This window comes from Acanthopagrus latus, chromosome 13 (assembly GCF_904848185.1).
Source record: "Acanthopagrus latus isolate v.2019 chromosome 13, fAcaLat1.1, whole genome shotgun sequence".
In the NCBI taxonomy this organism is placed as follows: Eukaryota; Metazoa; Chordata; class Actinopteri; order Spariformes; family Sparidae; genus Acanthopagrus; species Acanthopagrus latus.
Genome location: NC_051051.1, coordinates 2,614,537 through 2,630,104, shown reverse-complemented (window position 1 = coordinate 2,630,104; position 15,568 = coordinate 2,614,537). Strand labels below are relative to the sequence as shown.

Here is a 15,568-nt window from a genome sequence, read left to right as displayed (position 1 = left end):
TAATGACCAAACCTGTCTGAGGTTGATGTCAATGATCTAAATAGACCGGAGAAGTGCAGTTTTTTCTGATCCGGCTTTTCTACAAAAGTTGAGACCGGTGCCGTATTGTACCATACAGTAGTATCAGTAGTTGGCCTACTGCTACAAATAACAATCTCATAATAATACATAATATTATCACATGATGCGGTTTTAAATCAGGCATCTGAAATAAAAATCAAGGCCGAGTCCAGAGTGGATGGTTCGTTTTATTTCTGACATTCAATTTTTGTAAAATAACCAAAGGCAATGCCAGGCATCAAGTCCACAAGTCAACCGTGGGGCTTTTTAAACAGAACATAACTGGCATTCAGAGTCCGGTTTGACAGAGCAGGTCCTGAATGTGTGAGTGGAAAAACTAAACCAGACGTAAAGAAGAGAAATTAAACAGAGATGTGAAGTAAGTCTCAGTCAGAGGCGACAGTACGAGGCGGCAGAGCCCCGTCCTCTACAGATCTGTGGCAGCTACTGATTCCATCATATTTGCTTACATTTTTAATGTTATATTCATGGTTTTGCAAAGTATTGTCTGAGAAACATCTGGATTTCAGATGAGAGACCGACTTCAGTTCTTACACTGGCTGGTGGTCATCGAGGGAACGCTTGATTGTAAAGTTGTTTTTTAGCAGAAAATCAGTGATGACAGTGATCAAGTTAAATCTGATGACCTGACATGTTTAGTGCAATAATGTAATAATTTTAAAACACATTAAAGCTCAGGAGAGAAGCTGCTCTCTAACAGGTTCACTCCCTGATGCAGTTGAAACGATGAGCCGATAAAGCAATCAGCTGATTGATTATTTTGTGAGCAGAAAAATAGTTTCAGTCCTGTTTTAGTTGCTGGTTGAAGATTTTTAACTTAAAGCATTTGTTGATTTTTTGTTCTTTATGATGAAACTAATTAAATGAAGAGTTCTGAGGGGTTTTGGACTGTTGTTGGATAAAGGAAGCAATTCGAAGAAGCAATAACGGATCGTGAAGGAAGTCTGCAGCTCTGTTTCACATGAAGTCAGTCCCTCAGCTAAAATCTCAGAGGTGCTTTGAAATGCAAATAATGCATTTAAAAGAGTCTAAAAAACTTTAAATAGGTAATGTCCATAAGCTTCCTTCAGTTCTCAGATGAAGACGTTCAATAGTCAAATATTAAACATGGAGCTTTGATTAAAACATTTGATGTTAAACTGTCCCAGACAGTATGAAACAATATGTCACAGTTCAGCGCCTGGAGTCACTGCAACTACTGCAATCTCTCCAACATGGAGTATAAACAGAGCAAATACGTCTGGAATCAACAGCTGGGAGAACTCTCTGCCAGGTATCATTTAATTCTGCGATGCACATTCACATACAGTCGCCAGTGACAGTCATCACATCGTGGAGACGTTTCATCGTGCAGGTGATCGCTCTGCCTGACACGCTTCAAATGCTCCATGGTAAAAAAAAAAACCAAAAAACCAAAAAAAACAAAGAACAAGTGAGTATGAGGATGTTTTAAAATGTGTGTAAAAGGTTTCAAGTGCTTTTGTATGAAATCAAAGACTTAAGGAATGGAGCTGATGAGAATACAGAAAGATGTCCTTATGTTCACCTTTCAGAGGAACATGTGCAAAATACATCAAACTCTACATTTCATCTCTTAAAAAAAAAAAAAAAAAAATTAACACAAATAGATAAACGAGCGCTGGCCAGGTCGGATCCTACATCGAGTATTAATGTATTCATTCTGAGCCCTGCAGCCAACGCTTTCCAATGTCAACGATAAAGTCATTCATAGTAATAAGACCTTTAGTAATAGTGGTAGTAAGTAATACTGTCAATGGTTAACTAGTGCGTCTCCTGTCCGTCTGCGCCATGCTGATCCCACTCCTAACAGTAGAGGGCACCGGAGTGATCACACCAGCGTGAGGACGCGTCATACAGACCGGAGAGGCGGTAACACTGGCTGGTCTCAGGTCAGAGCGCTCGCCTTCCCGAAAGCTTCCAAGTTTGTCTTTGTCCACAGACATGTACAGTAACAAAGACTGTCGAACCACCAGGAAGCCTTGGAGAAATCGAGCCCCGATCTTATTCATATATCAACACTCCTCTGGTTTAATATAGATGCCATACAGGGCAACATTTATATACATTACACACAAACAGATTCGGCTGTTTCCTCGTACACAAACAACATCAGAGGGTATTTGGTTGCTGACAGCCACAGAAACGGCTTAGGAGCATCGCTAGTATAAATGACATTAGTGCAAATGCAATCCAAGAAAAGAAAAGGAAAACAAAAATGGCAGAAGAAGAAACATCGGTAGCCGGGGTGGAGAACACGGCGGGACAAACGAATAAACGCTATGGTAACAGTGGCAGCGTGCAGGCTCTACAAATAAGCGTGCATCAGGACTCGGCATTCTCTGGTTCTCAAGTCTTTCTATTAAACCTTCAGACTCTCCATCACACACACGTCACGGGAGCCATCAGTGTGTGTGTGTGTGTGTGTGTGTGAAAAAGCTTTCTTATCGAGCGGCTCAATTTGCTGGTAGAAACATTTCATGGAGGAGGAGGAGGATGGTGAGGGTGCTCTGATGCGACTGGATGGAGCCGTGAAAGAGTCAACGACTGCCGGCTCCACGACAAACATCGGATGTCCTGGTTCAGTGAGCGTGTGTGTGTGAATCAGCTGATCTCGGGGCGACGAGTGCGGATAAGTACCATGAATTAATGAGAGCCAACGACGACGAAGTTTGAGCTCTGAGGGCTAATTTACACTTCGCTCCACTGAAGGGTCAGATACAAGCTTAAAACGTGGCCTCTCTTGCACGTCTTCCCCGTCCTCTCCCTCACTTTCAGTCTGTCTGCACTGCGCGTCATCTGATAAAGCGGCAATGTAAAAATTATCTTAAAAATAACATTTCTTCAACAGGAATACAAAAGTTTGGCGATGAGGAGTGAAGCTGCTGTTGCTGGGACCAGCCAAACAAGTTTGATTTGAAGCTTTGACACATGAAATCAATTTGTCTTCCATGTGAACATTTGACTAGACCACATCATGTATCCTCTTTGAGCACCAGGCTTCAGGTCATGTGATGGCCTCGAGAAAAACAACATTCAATCTCTCTTGATGCTCTCTGTATTCTCCAATACACACAAATCTTTATCAAAACCAATGGAGAAATTTGTACTTTGTGAATCGCTGTTTAAAAACGCAACCGTCAAGGCTCTCTGAATGCTTTGAACCATTCGTCCACAGATCATGGCACATACAGGACTACAGAGAGAAACCAAATACTACGAAGTGTACAGCAACGACAGTGCTGCTGCACAAACCGAAGGCAGGATGGGAACGACCATCACATGAAATGTTTGGGACTGAAAGGAAATAAGCTTGATTCTATCAGTGTCACCATGGGACTAATATCAATGGGAAGTTCTAAGAAAAACAGCAAAAAAATAATTGAGTGATACTTCAGTTTCATTCAGGATTTCACATTTCGTGGACATGATGTAGAACTCCCAATTATTCATGAGATGAGATTACTGCTGTCCCCTTTTTGTGGGAAAGGAAAAAGAAACCCATGGAAAAAGTTATGCCCGCTCTAATGAAATCATCGCTGGCATGAAAGTTAAACTCGTCATGGAAACACACTGAGATGATCTGTTCCAAGACTGTAAAATGCTGAGTGATGAATATTTGCTTAGAGATTGTTTTGGATTTTTTTTTCCTCCAAATGAAAACGGAGGAATATGGAGTTGAATTTCTGACATGATGGGATAGCCGACCGCTGGACGAGTAGAATACAGGCAGAATACTGGCAGATGGAGTATTTAGATTGTGTGTTTATATGTGCATGCATGTATGTCTAATGTGTTGCGAGGGGGCTCAGAGGCTGCATGAAGGAGGACACTGTTCATCAGAAGGGGAAGTGGGCTGGTCAGGCTGTTGTGGTGATGATAATGATGATGGTGGTGATGATGATTCCTCAGGTTCAGCCTGCGAGGACGAGTGGTGAGAGACGGAGGGGGACATGTCCGATGTGTCGGAGGAAGATGGCGAGGGATGATCTGAGGGCAGCTGGTTCTTAGATTCAGTCACAAGTGGGGAAGGAGAAGAAGAGGAAGATGATGATGAAGTCTTCAGGTTCTGGGGAGCAGAGGGTACACCAGAGGAGGAGGAGGAGGAGGAGGAGGTTTCTCCAGCTGATATGACAGGTCTGTTATCTCCCCCTTGCTCTCCTGTTCCCCCCTCCTTCCCATCATCTGGAGTGCCATCTTTCTGCTTCTTATTGGCTTCGTCCTGCTCTGCAGGGCTCTGATTGGCCACAGGGGCGTCTTGGTTGGGGGCAGTGGTGGTTGGTGATTGGCCCTTGAGTTGCGAGTGACAGAGGGGGCATGTCTCCTGGACGTACAGCCATTTCTTCAGACAGCCAGCGTGGAAGAAATGACTGCAGGGAGTGATGACAGCACTGTTCATGTCCTGAGGGAGAGAACACAAACACACAGCGGCTGTGTCGTTATATTTATTTCATTTCAAAACCACTCTGGCCTATAAGATGCATCAGATCCACATTAACTCTGACTCTAAAAAAGTTGGTGTGCTGTGTAAAACATTAAATAAAAACAGAATGCAATCATTTGCAAATGAACTGTGTTCAGTGGAAACAGTTTACTATCACCTCTTGAGTTACAATATGGCTAGGAGCTAGCTGGTTAGCATGCTAACTTCAATAGCTATTTCTGCAACACAAGACAAACAAGATCAAACTGTTATTCTGAATGTTTTAAGCTAATATTTGTTGATGATCTAAACATGAAATACATTTCCCAGTCAGCTGTCAGATTCTGATTGATTTGTGGAATGGGGTTGTAGCTTCAACTGAAACACTGAAATATGTTGTTGGCCATGAACAGAAACAGGCAGAACCAGCACATACCTGGTAGCAGATAGCGCAGATGTCGTTGTACTGTTCCAGCTGTGTGTTGCTGGCCGTGGGGAGACTCTTGATCTTGTTTACAGCATCTCTCCTGAGCAGGAAACTCTGCCAGCCCAGCTGGGCTCTGAGCCAGACATTATAGTAGGAGTGGACCAGGATGATGGTGCTGCCCATCACACTCCACTCCCCAAACACAGTCTCTGACACGCCGTAACACACCACACACACCGCAACCTGGCAGAGGAGGAAACCAGCCAATGTCTTAATGTAACAGATGCAACACTGTGTTTCAACAATGCTTTTATAAACATCCTGCCTTCTCAATTGTGCTCCTTTACGAAGCTGTATACCATGTGTGCATGTGTGACACTCACCAGGAACTCCAGCAATCTGTAGGTCCCATTGACACAGTAGATAACTTCATCCATGTTCTCCACTGGAGCCTTACGAAACTCCTCCACCATGAAAAGAACGTAGATCAGCAGAGTGCCAAGAACCTGAGGGTGACAGAAGGGAGCGTCTGGATGTTATTCAGTTGAATAACTAATCACAAAATATAGATTCATAAGGATCCTCAGGCACAGTAGATAAAACAGGAGTTTGTTGTGTTACCTGCAGGGAGGTGAGGATGGAGGAGGAGATGATGATGAGAAGCCAGAAGTCCATGTGGAAGAACTGACAGATCATGTAGGCCATGTAGGCTGGAAAGATCAGCAAGAACAGACACAGAGACACAGCTCTGAAGTGTTTCCACAAACTCCTGCAGGGACAGACAAGAGAAAAGGATCAGCTTCATCTGTTCCAATGTGGAAACTTTGCTTCAACACCACCAGCCAGGTTTTTTTTCTTGTTTTCAAAAAACACTGCCTGCCCTTTGCGGCCATAATAACCAAATTTATTCCCCAGTTTTGACCTTTAAGCTTGTTGCAGTGAAGCCAAAGCACTCAAGTGTTCAGCAATTTTCACAGCAGAAATCTGTTTTTGGAAGACATGCTGCACTATCTTTCAAGACGGAGAGTAAGAATTGTTAAGGAAACAAATTCTCAGTAAAAACAAGATGTATGGTAAATTGAACTTACTTGTCTCTGGACGCTCCCAGGGCCAGGACTATGGGGTCAGCTATCTCCAGCATGGACTGCAGGATGGAAGCAACAACAATGAAGAGGATGATGGAGAGGAGGAAGGCTCTGTGAATGACCTGAAGCTCGATGAGGCCGGTCTGGACAGCGAGGATCAGCAGGGTGATGCCCTCGGTCATCCCCCTGCACAGGAACGAACACACAAGGTGATTAAAACTAGAAATCAGACACCCTCAACAAACCCACACACATCCTCGCTGACTGACCTGTGCATGGTGTTGTCATTCATAAAGGCTCTGTAACCTTGAAGGTAGAACTTGCAGAGTGTGAGAACTCCCAAAGCAATGAAGGAGACGGTGAAAACCAGACCCAGCAGGGAGTACGGTGTACTACAACATTCTGCAATACTGAGGACAGGGAGGGAGGGGGGGAGAAGAAGGAGGAGGTGGTGAGTAAAGGATGGTTACAACACAAGGCAAATAAAACACCCAAACTAGAATTACAGCCTCGTGGTTGTAAAAATCAACACACCAGTCCAGCTGCAGTTTAAATCCATTACAATCTGTACGGTGAACAACATCATCTGCCCCCAGAAGGAAAATCTGGGCCTTTCAGAGATATTGTGTCCAAAAGATTGAGGATGGCTTGGACATGCACCTACAGACTACCCAAAAACAAAAAGCCTCTGGCCACAGCTCTCGTCAAGGTGGAGGGATAAAAATCATAACCCTGTTTTGGCAAACTGAAGTAGCCCAGGAGACCTATAACATACTGATCTGGCTCCTGTGAGCTCAAGCAGGGTGACGTCAGTTTGGTCCAAGGAACATTTCTCCACAATTACTGACCAGTTTGCATGACCAGTTTGCATGAAATTTGCTATTGAGATGCACAAACCAACACGACAATGTATCTCAAAATATGAGGCTACAGACACAGACTGAACAAACTCTCTGTGATGCCCCACACAGATTGATCACTTACCTGGTAAGAAAGAGGAAAAGGAGCCTCTCTCTTGAGGTAGGCTGATCTCTGGTGCTGAAGTATGAGTAGATCTGCAGAGCAAACAGCAGTAGCCAGAAACACATGAAGAGAACGGGAAGGACCAGCTGGTTCCATAGAGACATTCCTAAAGCAAGCAGCCCGTACACTTCCACCACCTGAGGGACGAGAGACAGAGAGAGAGATGGAGGTCATTGGGCCAAAGACAGAATCACATTAATATTACAAACAAGGAAATCTCTCAGGACTAATACTCCTGAAATCCTGTCAAAGACTGAAAGAACGTGCACGATTAGGACACATATCGAATATATTACCTGAGCCAGCTCCCTGTAGGCAGTCTTGGCCAGGTTGTATGGTACCAACAAGTTAGAAGCCAGGAAGTAAATGACCTCCAGGCCCGTGAAGATCATGGAGAACTTATTGATGAAGACGATGGTCTCCAGTGGGACCAGACACAGTCTGGCCACCAGAGGGAGGAGGTGAGCAGAGAAAAGCCAAATCCTCTTGGTCTGCATCACACAGGAACAGAGTGTACACACCACCAGCTGACCTGAAACAGATGAAAGGAGACGTACGTACAGAAGCATGAGAGTGTGCACACACTGCTGCAAATGTGGTTTATGAACAGCTTGTTCTCATGTGCGGTCTGTTGATGTTTGTCTTATTGAGAGCTCAAATAAAACAACCGTCTGAAAACATTTAGATGATTTAGATCAGTGTGGTGACAAAATGTCAGCTGCAAAAGCCAAACAAACACCCAATAAGAAATAATCTGGAGTCCACTTTTATAATTAGTCGCTTTAATCCCCCCCTCTCTCTACACAGCACTCTATCTTTGTCACTGTAACCATGTTATTTTTGCTTTCTCAGGCTTTCACTGTGCAGCGAAATCAGCTCTCAGTATGGTCTATTTATAGCACAGGAGACTCCGTATCTACCCTCTAGTAAGATGAAACCAGGTCCTATGGTCCATGGTCTGATGAATTTCCAGTCACACAGAGTTAAGGTTAAACTTTACATCTGGACAAGCTAAACAGTGACAACAGAGTTTCTTAATATCTCCACTAGTAGGGGGTTTCAAAAAGCAATGTGTTCAGTGACCTAAAACACTGCCTTATGTGTGAGAAAGCACAAAACACAAAAAAAAGCTTTGTTACAGGAAATACCAGGCCAGTGAAACTCAATATCATTTTGTTTTTGGTTACCCTTCATTTGAGGTTACTAGCATACTGATCAGATTCCAAAAGGTGGAGTCAAAACACTGCAGACCACCAATCGGTCAGTCAGAACAAGTCGTCTCGTCCTCTGCACTCTGAGGTAGAATTTCCCAAACTCTTATTTGCTTTCTCAGCAGTCTTTTGTCTTGCTGCCTGCAGCGTTTTCTCAACCAAAGCTTGTTTCCCTGTTGTGATAAACAACCACACATGTGTTCTGCGCTGTGAGTATTGAGTGTGTGGTTGAACAAAAGAGAGAAGGGGGGAGGGGGCAGAAAAGAGACCAGGGGTGCGAGCAGAGCTAAAGGGAAAAGAGAGCAGCAGTTTGTATATGTTGTCAGTCAGGCAGTCGTGTACAGTATCGGTCGAATTATGTCACTTAATAAATGCATCAGCTTCTCATGTGTTTAGGCCAGTTTCCCCTGTTGTTTCCCAACAATGCCCAGCCAGTGACACTCCCGCCTACATATCAGAGTACTGTCCATGGTGGAAACAGAAAAAAGCTCTCCCACTGAGGTACAGTAACCACAGGTTACATATGGGTACTTTAGTGGAAATTGCAGGATTGTAAGTGACAGATGATCTGTGTCATTCTTGGTCCAGACTTTTATTGACTCTCCACATGCATGGGCAACCACGAAGAAGAGTGTGAGAGGGTAAAGAGTTGAGCTGTGAAAGCAGCTGATGAAATGGATCCACCTGCCTGGTGTTTAACTGTTTGTACGATGCATTCATGCCCCGTCATGTGTACTGCACACGTGTCTTCATGCATTCATACGTAATAACATACTTATAAGGGCAGTGGTGAATCTGTTCATGGAGAGAGGTTCCAGGTAGATGGGTCCTTCATGGCCAGACTCCAGTTCACTGCGCACGTAGTCCCTGACAAAGAGATCAAAATGCTCATTTTACAGGAAATCTATTATTATATAACGTCATCCTATAACTTAACACAAAGATTCCCGACCTCTCATCTGAACCAGCAAAAGGAGATCATGGGATAGCTGCATGACATAATGTCTAATGGTGTGTGTACCTTGAGACTTGGTGACCAGCAAACAGTAGCAGGGCCGTAAGGACATACAGGTAGAGTTTAACCAGGTGTTGACGAGGCAGAGTCAGGAGCACCAGGCTCAGGATGTAACCTGCATGTGGACACAAACAATCTTATTGACACTCAACAAAAACAGCACAAAGGAAGACTGTGAAAATACTTACAAAAGCTTTTCTTGCACTTTGCTGACCATGCTGTGTTTTCAATCACAAAACTGACATACTTGATGCGTATTATTATTATGTGTGTGTGACAGATGTTTCTTATGTAATTGCAGGGAGCTATTTTTGACGGTCAATCAAACATTCACCGCTGCCAACAGGCTTATCGTACAACAGTCCGCTACCTAAAGCTCCTCAGTGCATAGCAACAGTTACTTTGGTTTCACAGCCTCTCTCCCCTTTTATTCTGTCTGTCCACCCACAGCGCAAATCAGCACATACCAAGCCTATTGGCTCATTAACCAACTGCAGCCAAGTCTGACAGCACACTCACAAACGCAGACATAATAAAACTCAACACTGAGCTGGTCTGTGGTTTGAACAAACAGTTTTCTTTTAGCTAGCTTGGTTTCTATGTTAGCCTGAGCGTGTTGAGACTTTACTGTTTCAACTTCACCCTCACATATATGCTCCTTTGTTTCAGTGCTTCTGTGTCAATACACCGGACACCTGCCAAAACGGATGGGTCATTACTTGTAAGACAAGGTTAACAGCTTACAAAGACTTCACAATATGTTTGTTAACATGTTTGTTCATTGATATTTAAGTATAACACACAGAACTTATCACAAATCTGGGAAACCATCCAGTTAAAATTCAATCCAGGCCCACAGCATAGAAGAGTGTTTTAAAAGCAGGTTTCAACACATTTCTGTGGTGGTGAATCAAAAATGTAGCTGCCACTATTAAAAAGACTTCTGCAATTCAGGGTTAACTGTACCGCTAAGAGATTAAACTTAATGCTGCATTCCAGAAAACTCTCAACTTGAAAATGTTTGACCTCCTTCTAGAAAAACTGCAATGGAATGTCACTCCAGAGCAGAAGTCCTACTGGGCTGCCAAATCACTCTACCTGGACCTCATGAAGAAGCAGTTGTCTGACATCACACATTAATGGCAGCACCCATAGAGAGGCTGCAGGATGTATTTGTATTAGGCTAGTCTAGTATAAGCAGTATAAGTGCATGGAGAACACAAAAAACACAGACCACAGAAAAGGTTGGATTACAGGTCAGGCTTGATGAAGGATGGTGCTCTCACAGCCTTTTTGTTTGTTACTTTTCAATTCTACTGTGTAACTTTCTCTGTCGACAGAGCGACCTACACACTCGACACTCGGTCTCACAGCAAGTTTGACTGGCACCGCTGAGTCACGCTGCCAGAATGCCACTGCTGGGGCAAAAACCACACTGCTGGAGGAGGAAAACTGGTTTCACAGAGCATCCGCTATTGTTAGTTTACCATTGGACAAACAGGACAGTTTTAGGCAAATGCCACTTGTCATCATGGCAAACAAACTGTCCTGAATTCACCCCAAAGCACAGACTCATCATGGCTTACTGCCTACCACCCTGTATGAGCATTCTGAAACTGACTGAGTTGTGTAGAGAGAATCATGCAAATCCAACCAAGATTGTGACTGTTGTATCCTTAGCTAACGATAAAGCTAACGGAACAGGAGGCACTTTAGCTGATAGCCCAGTCAAATAGTATAAACAAAACACCTACTGCAGGCCATTAGAACTGAGAGACCATCGGCTACAATGTTACATTATCAAACCTGGACAATGCTACATGGTGCAGACAGAACAAGCCACTTGTATACAGTGTTTGCTTTACACTTATCCTTGAAGACCCATTAAAGAAAGAAGACTGCGCTGGAACAGACAGTGTGTGTTGTGTGTTGTGTGTGTGTGTGTGACACCAACACTGACCTACGTAGTGCAGGTATAGAGCCAGGTATTTGTACTGAAACAGGGGGTTGTTGGAGAGGCTGGAACGCTGGATCTTCTGGAAGAAGGAGCTGACGTCCCAGCGGTACAGGACGTCCAGCAGCATGATGCTGGGAACTCGCAGACCCACATTGAGCACCGCCTCGACACGGTCCTTCACTGCCATGGCCTCAGGTTTACCTCTGATCGGCAGGCAGAACTGACCACTACGACGGGATGTTAACGGTGGGTGCACTGCAGGGAGAGAAAAACAATGCACAAGAACAAATTTAATAGGATGCAGAGACTATAGGAAGCAGTGACAGAGTGCAAGGGCAGGAAATGAGGGAAGGATGAAAGCCAACCTGCAGAAGAGGAGGAGGAGGAGAAATGGGGTGGAGACAGAAGGGAGTTTCACAGGGAGGTAGAGAGATAGGTTAAGAAAACACAACATTTCAAATAAAGCTGGATCTACATCAAACAGGCTTTTCATTCTAACGGCTACAGAAGTGCATGCAAAACACACTAACTGCTAACAACAGTCAAATTTTATTGTGGCTGGCACTCTTCCTGCATTTGGCAGGTGGGTGGTGTTAAAATCCCCAACCTTTAACACTCATAACATTCAACGGGCCTTTTCATATGTGGAGCTAAAGCAACACAAATGTGTATAGATACACTTGCAGATTCATTGAAAAACGATGCTATAACTTACACAAAATACACTTAATTGGCAAACTGTTTAATCATTCACTTATGTCACAGATAAACAATATGACAGAACCAAACAATACAGGTTATTGTTCATGCAACAACTGGAGACTTTGACACTATTATCCCGCTTGTTATATCAACAAAGCAACACAACACTCAGAAATACTTGATGGAGGACAAAGAGCAACGAATTTATAAAGAGTCAACACACATCCATAAAATGTCATTTTCTCATCTAAATAGCTGAAACCTACGGAGCCCATAAAGGGACAATAAAGGAAAATAAAACAAACATTTCTCATGCTCACCAGGAAGTTTCCCGTGTGCACGAGAAACATGTCACTTTTTTCCCCCTGTCCCTTTACAATCTCTGTAGAAACCAATCCAATCACATCAGATATTAGGTTTTTTACAAGCTGTTCATTTTGGACCTGGTATTGTGAGTTTTAATGCTGTTGAAATGATTATCTGTGACAATTTAACAAACCAGTGGCCTTGCTGCCTCTCCAGTGCTTCTGTGTGTGTGTGCAGGGAGGACCAGTGAGGTGGGGCAGTCCACAGAACCAAGCAGTACCTCCAAACAACTCTTTACAGGCCGTCGCCCTGCCCTAACTCACGAGTGCCATCATGGAAAATCAGCTAGTCTGGAAAACGGTTGTTGCAGTTCCAAAAGACACAAAACAGATTCAAATGGTTCAATCCAAATCAATAATCAATCAAGACTTAAGTACATGTAAAGGCATCCAGGCCATTCTATTTGCTTCCAGACACTGATCAACTGCACAGAGATTAACATGAGCGCTGGACAAGCAACTGGGAAAATAAACTCTGGTAACACTGCCAGGTGTTCTAATGCAGGTGCGACTCTGCGACAGGCCGGACAAATTAGGCATACGGGCAAAAACTGCTTATTCACATATACACTTCCCCAGCTGTTCACACACTGTTCTGTTTATATCTACAGATACAATTAGTAGTGTGTTTATCTAGTTCTTTACAACACTTTCTACTGGCAGACATGTTGGTCAACATTCTCTATCACAGTATGTAAGATTCATAAAATCCATATTAGTGGAAAAGTACATTTTCATAAATATAATTGATAAACGACTGTTTAGAAAACAGGTGTGGACTACAGGAATCCAATATGTTGATAAGAAGTGTACTGAAGCACTCCATCTTATTGATGGAAGACTCTTATAGATCCAGTATTGCCATAAAACTGTCCTGCTCATTGATTTGCAACACTGCCCTGCAGAAAAGGCCCAATCAGAGATATTAAAAGGAGGGACATACATCAGTGGAAAAAAGGGTATTGCAAAATCTCTGAAGGCTACGATTTCATCGCGAGGTCTTACATTGTTGCAGCACGGACATAAGTGGTCCGCGAGGCTGCTGAGGTTCTGACTGAAGCCTACTTAATTCTACTTATCAATCTATCAGAAATATTAACATGATTACAGAATAGATAGAAAAAGAATCAGAATCAGAATCAGAAAAAGCTTTATTGCCAAGTACGATTTTACACATACGAGGAATTTGTTGTGGTGATATTGGTGCATGCATCAAATAACTATTAAGTGAAAATATAACAAATTAACAATATAAACTATTTGCTTTATCTTAGAGATGCAAAATGTGGTTTCAAAAAATGTATAGAGAGTGTATTCTAAAGATATTACTCCTGCGATTTGATGTGGGGATGATCATTTTTACATCAAATGTCAATTTTCTTAAATAAAAAAAAACTATTAAAATCCTGATAATGTGACATTTGTTGGAGTCTGAACCAAACAAACATGTCATCAGGTAATCCTGGCATCTCTGCAGCATTATGATGCATTTCACCTCTGAGAAATTGCTGCTTCTGCACCTGGACAACGTTGTAATTGATATTGATTAATTGTGCAGGCCAACTTACACTTAGACTTCAAGATTGCGTTTCATTCCTTTCCCCAACTAAATGAAATGATGCAGTTGCTGATGAAGCACAAAATACCAAATGAACCAAAACACTATTAGATCGCAAGCATTAAATATAACTCAATTAAGCTAACACACCTGATATAATTACTGTTTTCCAAACTAACTTAACCACCATTGAGAAAAAAAACATAGTCTATTGTTATTTTCAGGCTAAGCGATCCTGCTGTTCCCCGTTTTCTTAAATTAACAGACCAGCCGGCAGCGACTCCAAACAGAAGAGCTTCTCCAACATGTTTACAACCCTGCACCACCTGAGTCCTCCTCACACAGGGTGCTGCTTTCTGAACTGCAGGTTGAGACTATTCTTAGAGGCTCGAGCAGACTCAGCAGAATGAAGTTTGATCATTTCCACAACGACCCTCTGATTGTGGCACTTTAAAAGACAACTTCTCAGTCCCTGTTTAACGCCGGAGGATACATCAAAGTTGCCAATAGCAGAGTTTCCATCCATTAATATCCCTGTATCCCGGGACAGGACCCTGATAACTTACATAACTCTGGATTCACCACGACGAGCGCCGGCCAGAGAGAGATCACTTCGCAGAACACGAGCTTATATAACGCGGCAGTCTAACACTGTATTTTTATCTGTCGTAATCCATGAGCACTAACAGTGCATGGAGTAGTTGGATTACTTTAAATGGTCGTATTTATACCATTACTCACTTTACTGAGACACCATGACTACAAACGTTACGGATGAGTGAGTGCTGCATCTATTGTGGTGGCTACAACATGAACTCTAGTAACCCCGACGGGAGGAAATCTCTAAGCTACGCTGCAAATAACTGCAACACTTTGCTAGCTTCGCTGGTTTTATGTGTTGCAGCGTGTTTATGGGGCCGACAATCCAAATGTGAGGCTTCGGTTTCTCCAGCTGTGATGTTTTAAGTTGGTGATACAGCTGTAAGAGAGTAGGCTACGTGCAGAGTGGAGATGATGAGCTGCATCGAGCAGGCGGCAGGCACGGCGCCAACATTTCGAGCTAACGCAGTCAGCTAGCACGGAGCTCTGCTAGCTACTGTCAACAACCAACACAAAACATACCGCAGGCGTTAGCTTGGCTCTGACGCTGCCACGTTACACACCAGCAGCCGCGGCCACATCCACACACGCCCACAAATAAGCAGTTGAGGTTAGCTTAAACCATTTGAAGATTAGTTTGCGTTAGCATTAACTGTTGCCCCCTTGTAGCCACTAAGTCCAACCGGAGCTAGTTAGCTAGCTAGCTAGCGAGCAGGCTGGTAACGTTAGACATCCCGAGCTAGCTATGGCGCCCGACCAGAACTAGTGAAAGAAAACGGGAACTTACATTTGAAGGACGATGTTCGCAGTATGTACAACAGTCTCGGGATGCTTTTCGGGTCGGATATCGACCATTTTAACTCGGCACCGCCCGAGTTAACGGTCCTCTCGATGGAAGCGCCTCACACTCGAAGGATGCGGCCGATCCGCTCATCTCACCTCGCAGCCATTACCCCAAGTACCGAAGAGCATGTACTGCGCATGCGCATTATAGGCTATCCCCATTAAATCCTTCGGTCCCTTGAAGTGAAGCTAATGTTTGAGAAGTGATGCTTCTTCATGATTTAGACCTTTACTGAAAGATTTTATCAACCTTGTGTTTG

At 43.5% G+C, this 15,568-nt stretch overlaps 1 protein-coding gene across 2 annotated transcripts; it reads right to left on the bottom strand.

Moving 5' to 3' along the window:
- Nucleotides 1-228: 228 nt before the first annotated feature.
- Nucleotides 229-15,458, bottom strand: LOC119031728 (RING finger protein 145-like). 2 transcript variants are annotated; one of them, XM_037120388.1, is made up of 12 exons: nt 15,253-15,458; nt 11,244-11,495; nt 9,290-9,398; nt 9,044-9,135; nt 7,354-7,589; nt 7,019-7,194; nt 6,304-6,444; nt 6,038-6,220; nt 5,571-5,718; nt 5,333-5,455; nt 4,959-5,192; nt 229-4,501 (listed from the first exon to the last, which is right to left on the bottom strand). In XM_037120388.1, exons 2-12 carry the CDS (start codon nt 11,425-11,427, stop codon nt 3,908-3,910), a joined length of 2,220 nt encoding a protein of 739 aa, XP_036976283.1. In that variant the 5' UTR covers nt 11,428-11,495; nt 15,253-15,458; the 3' UTR covers nt 229-3,907. The 2 variants fall into 2 exon arrangements, with proteins under 2 accessions (XP_036976283.1, XP_036976284.1); XM_037120389.1 differs by lacking the exon at nt 15,253-15,458 and adding an exon at nt 12,442-12,572.
- Between the last annotated feature and the right edge of the window lie 110 nt (nt 15,459-15,568).

Excerpts from the sequence above, each read along its gene's own strand:
- LOC119031728 (XM_037120388.1), bottom strand. The coding sequence starts at position 11,427 with ATGGCAGTGAAGGACCGTGTCGAGGCGGTGCTCAATGTGGGTCTGCGA. Across the intron at positions 7,195-7,353 it reads CCTACAGGGAGCTGGCTCAG|GTGGTGGAAGTGTACGGGCT; the intron begins GTAATATATTCG and ends CTCGTCCCTCAG. Across the intron at positions 6,221-6,303 it reads AATGACAACACCATGCACAG|GGGGATGACCGAGGGCATCA; the intron begins GTCAGTCAGCGA and ends GTTCCTGTGCAG.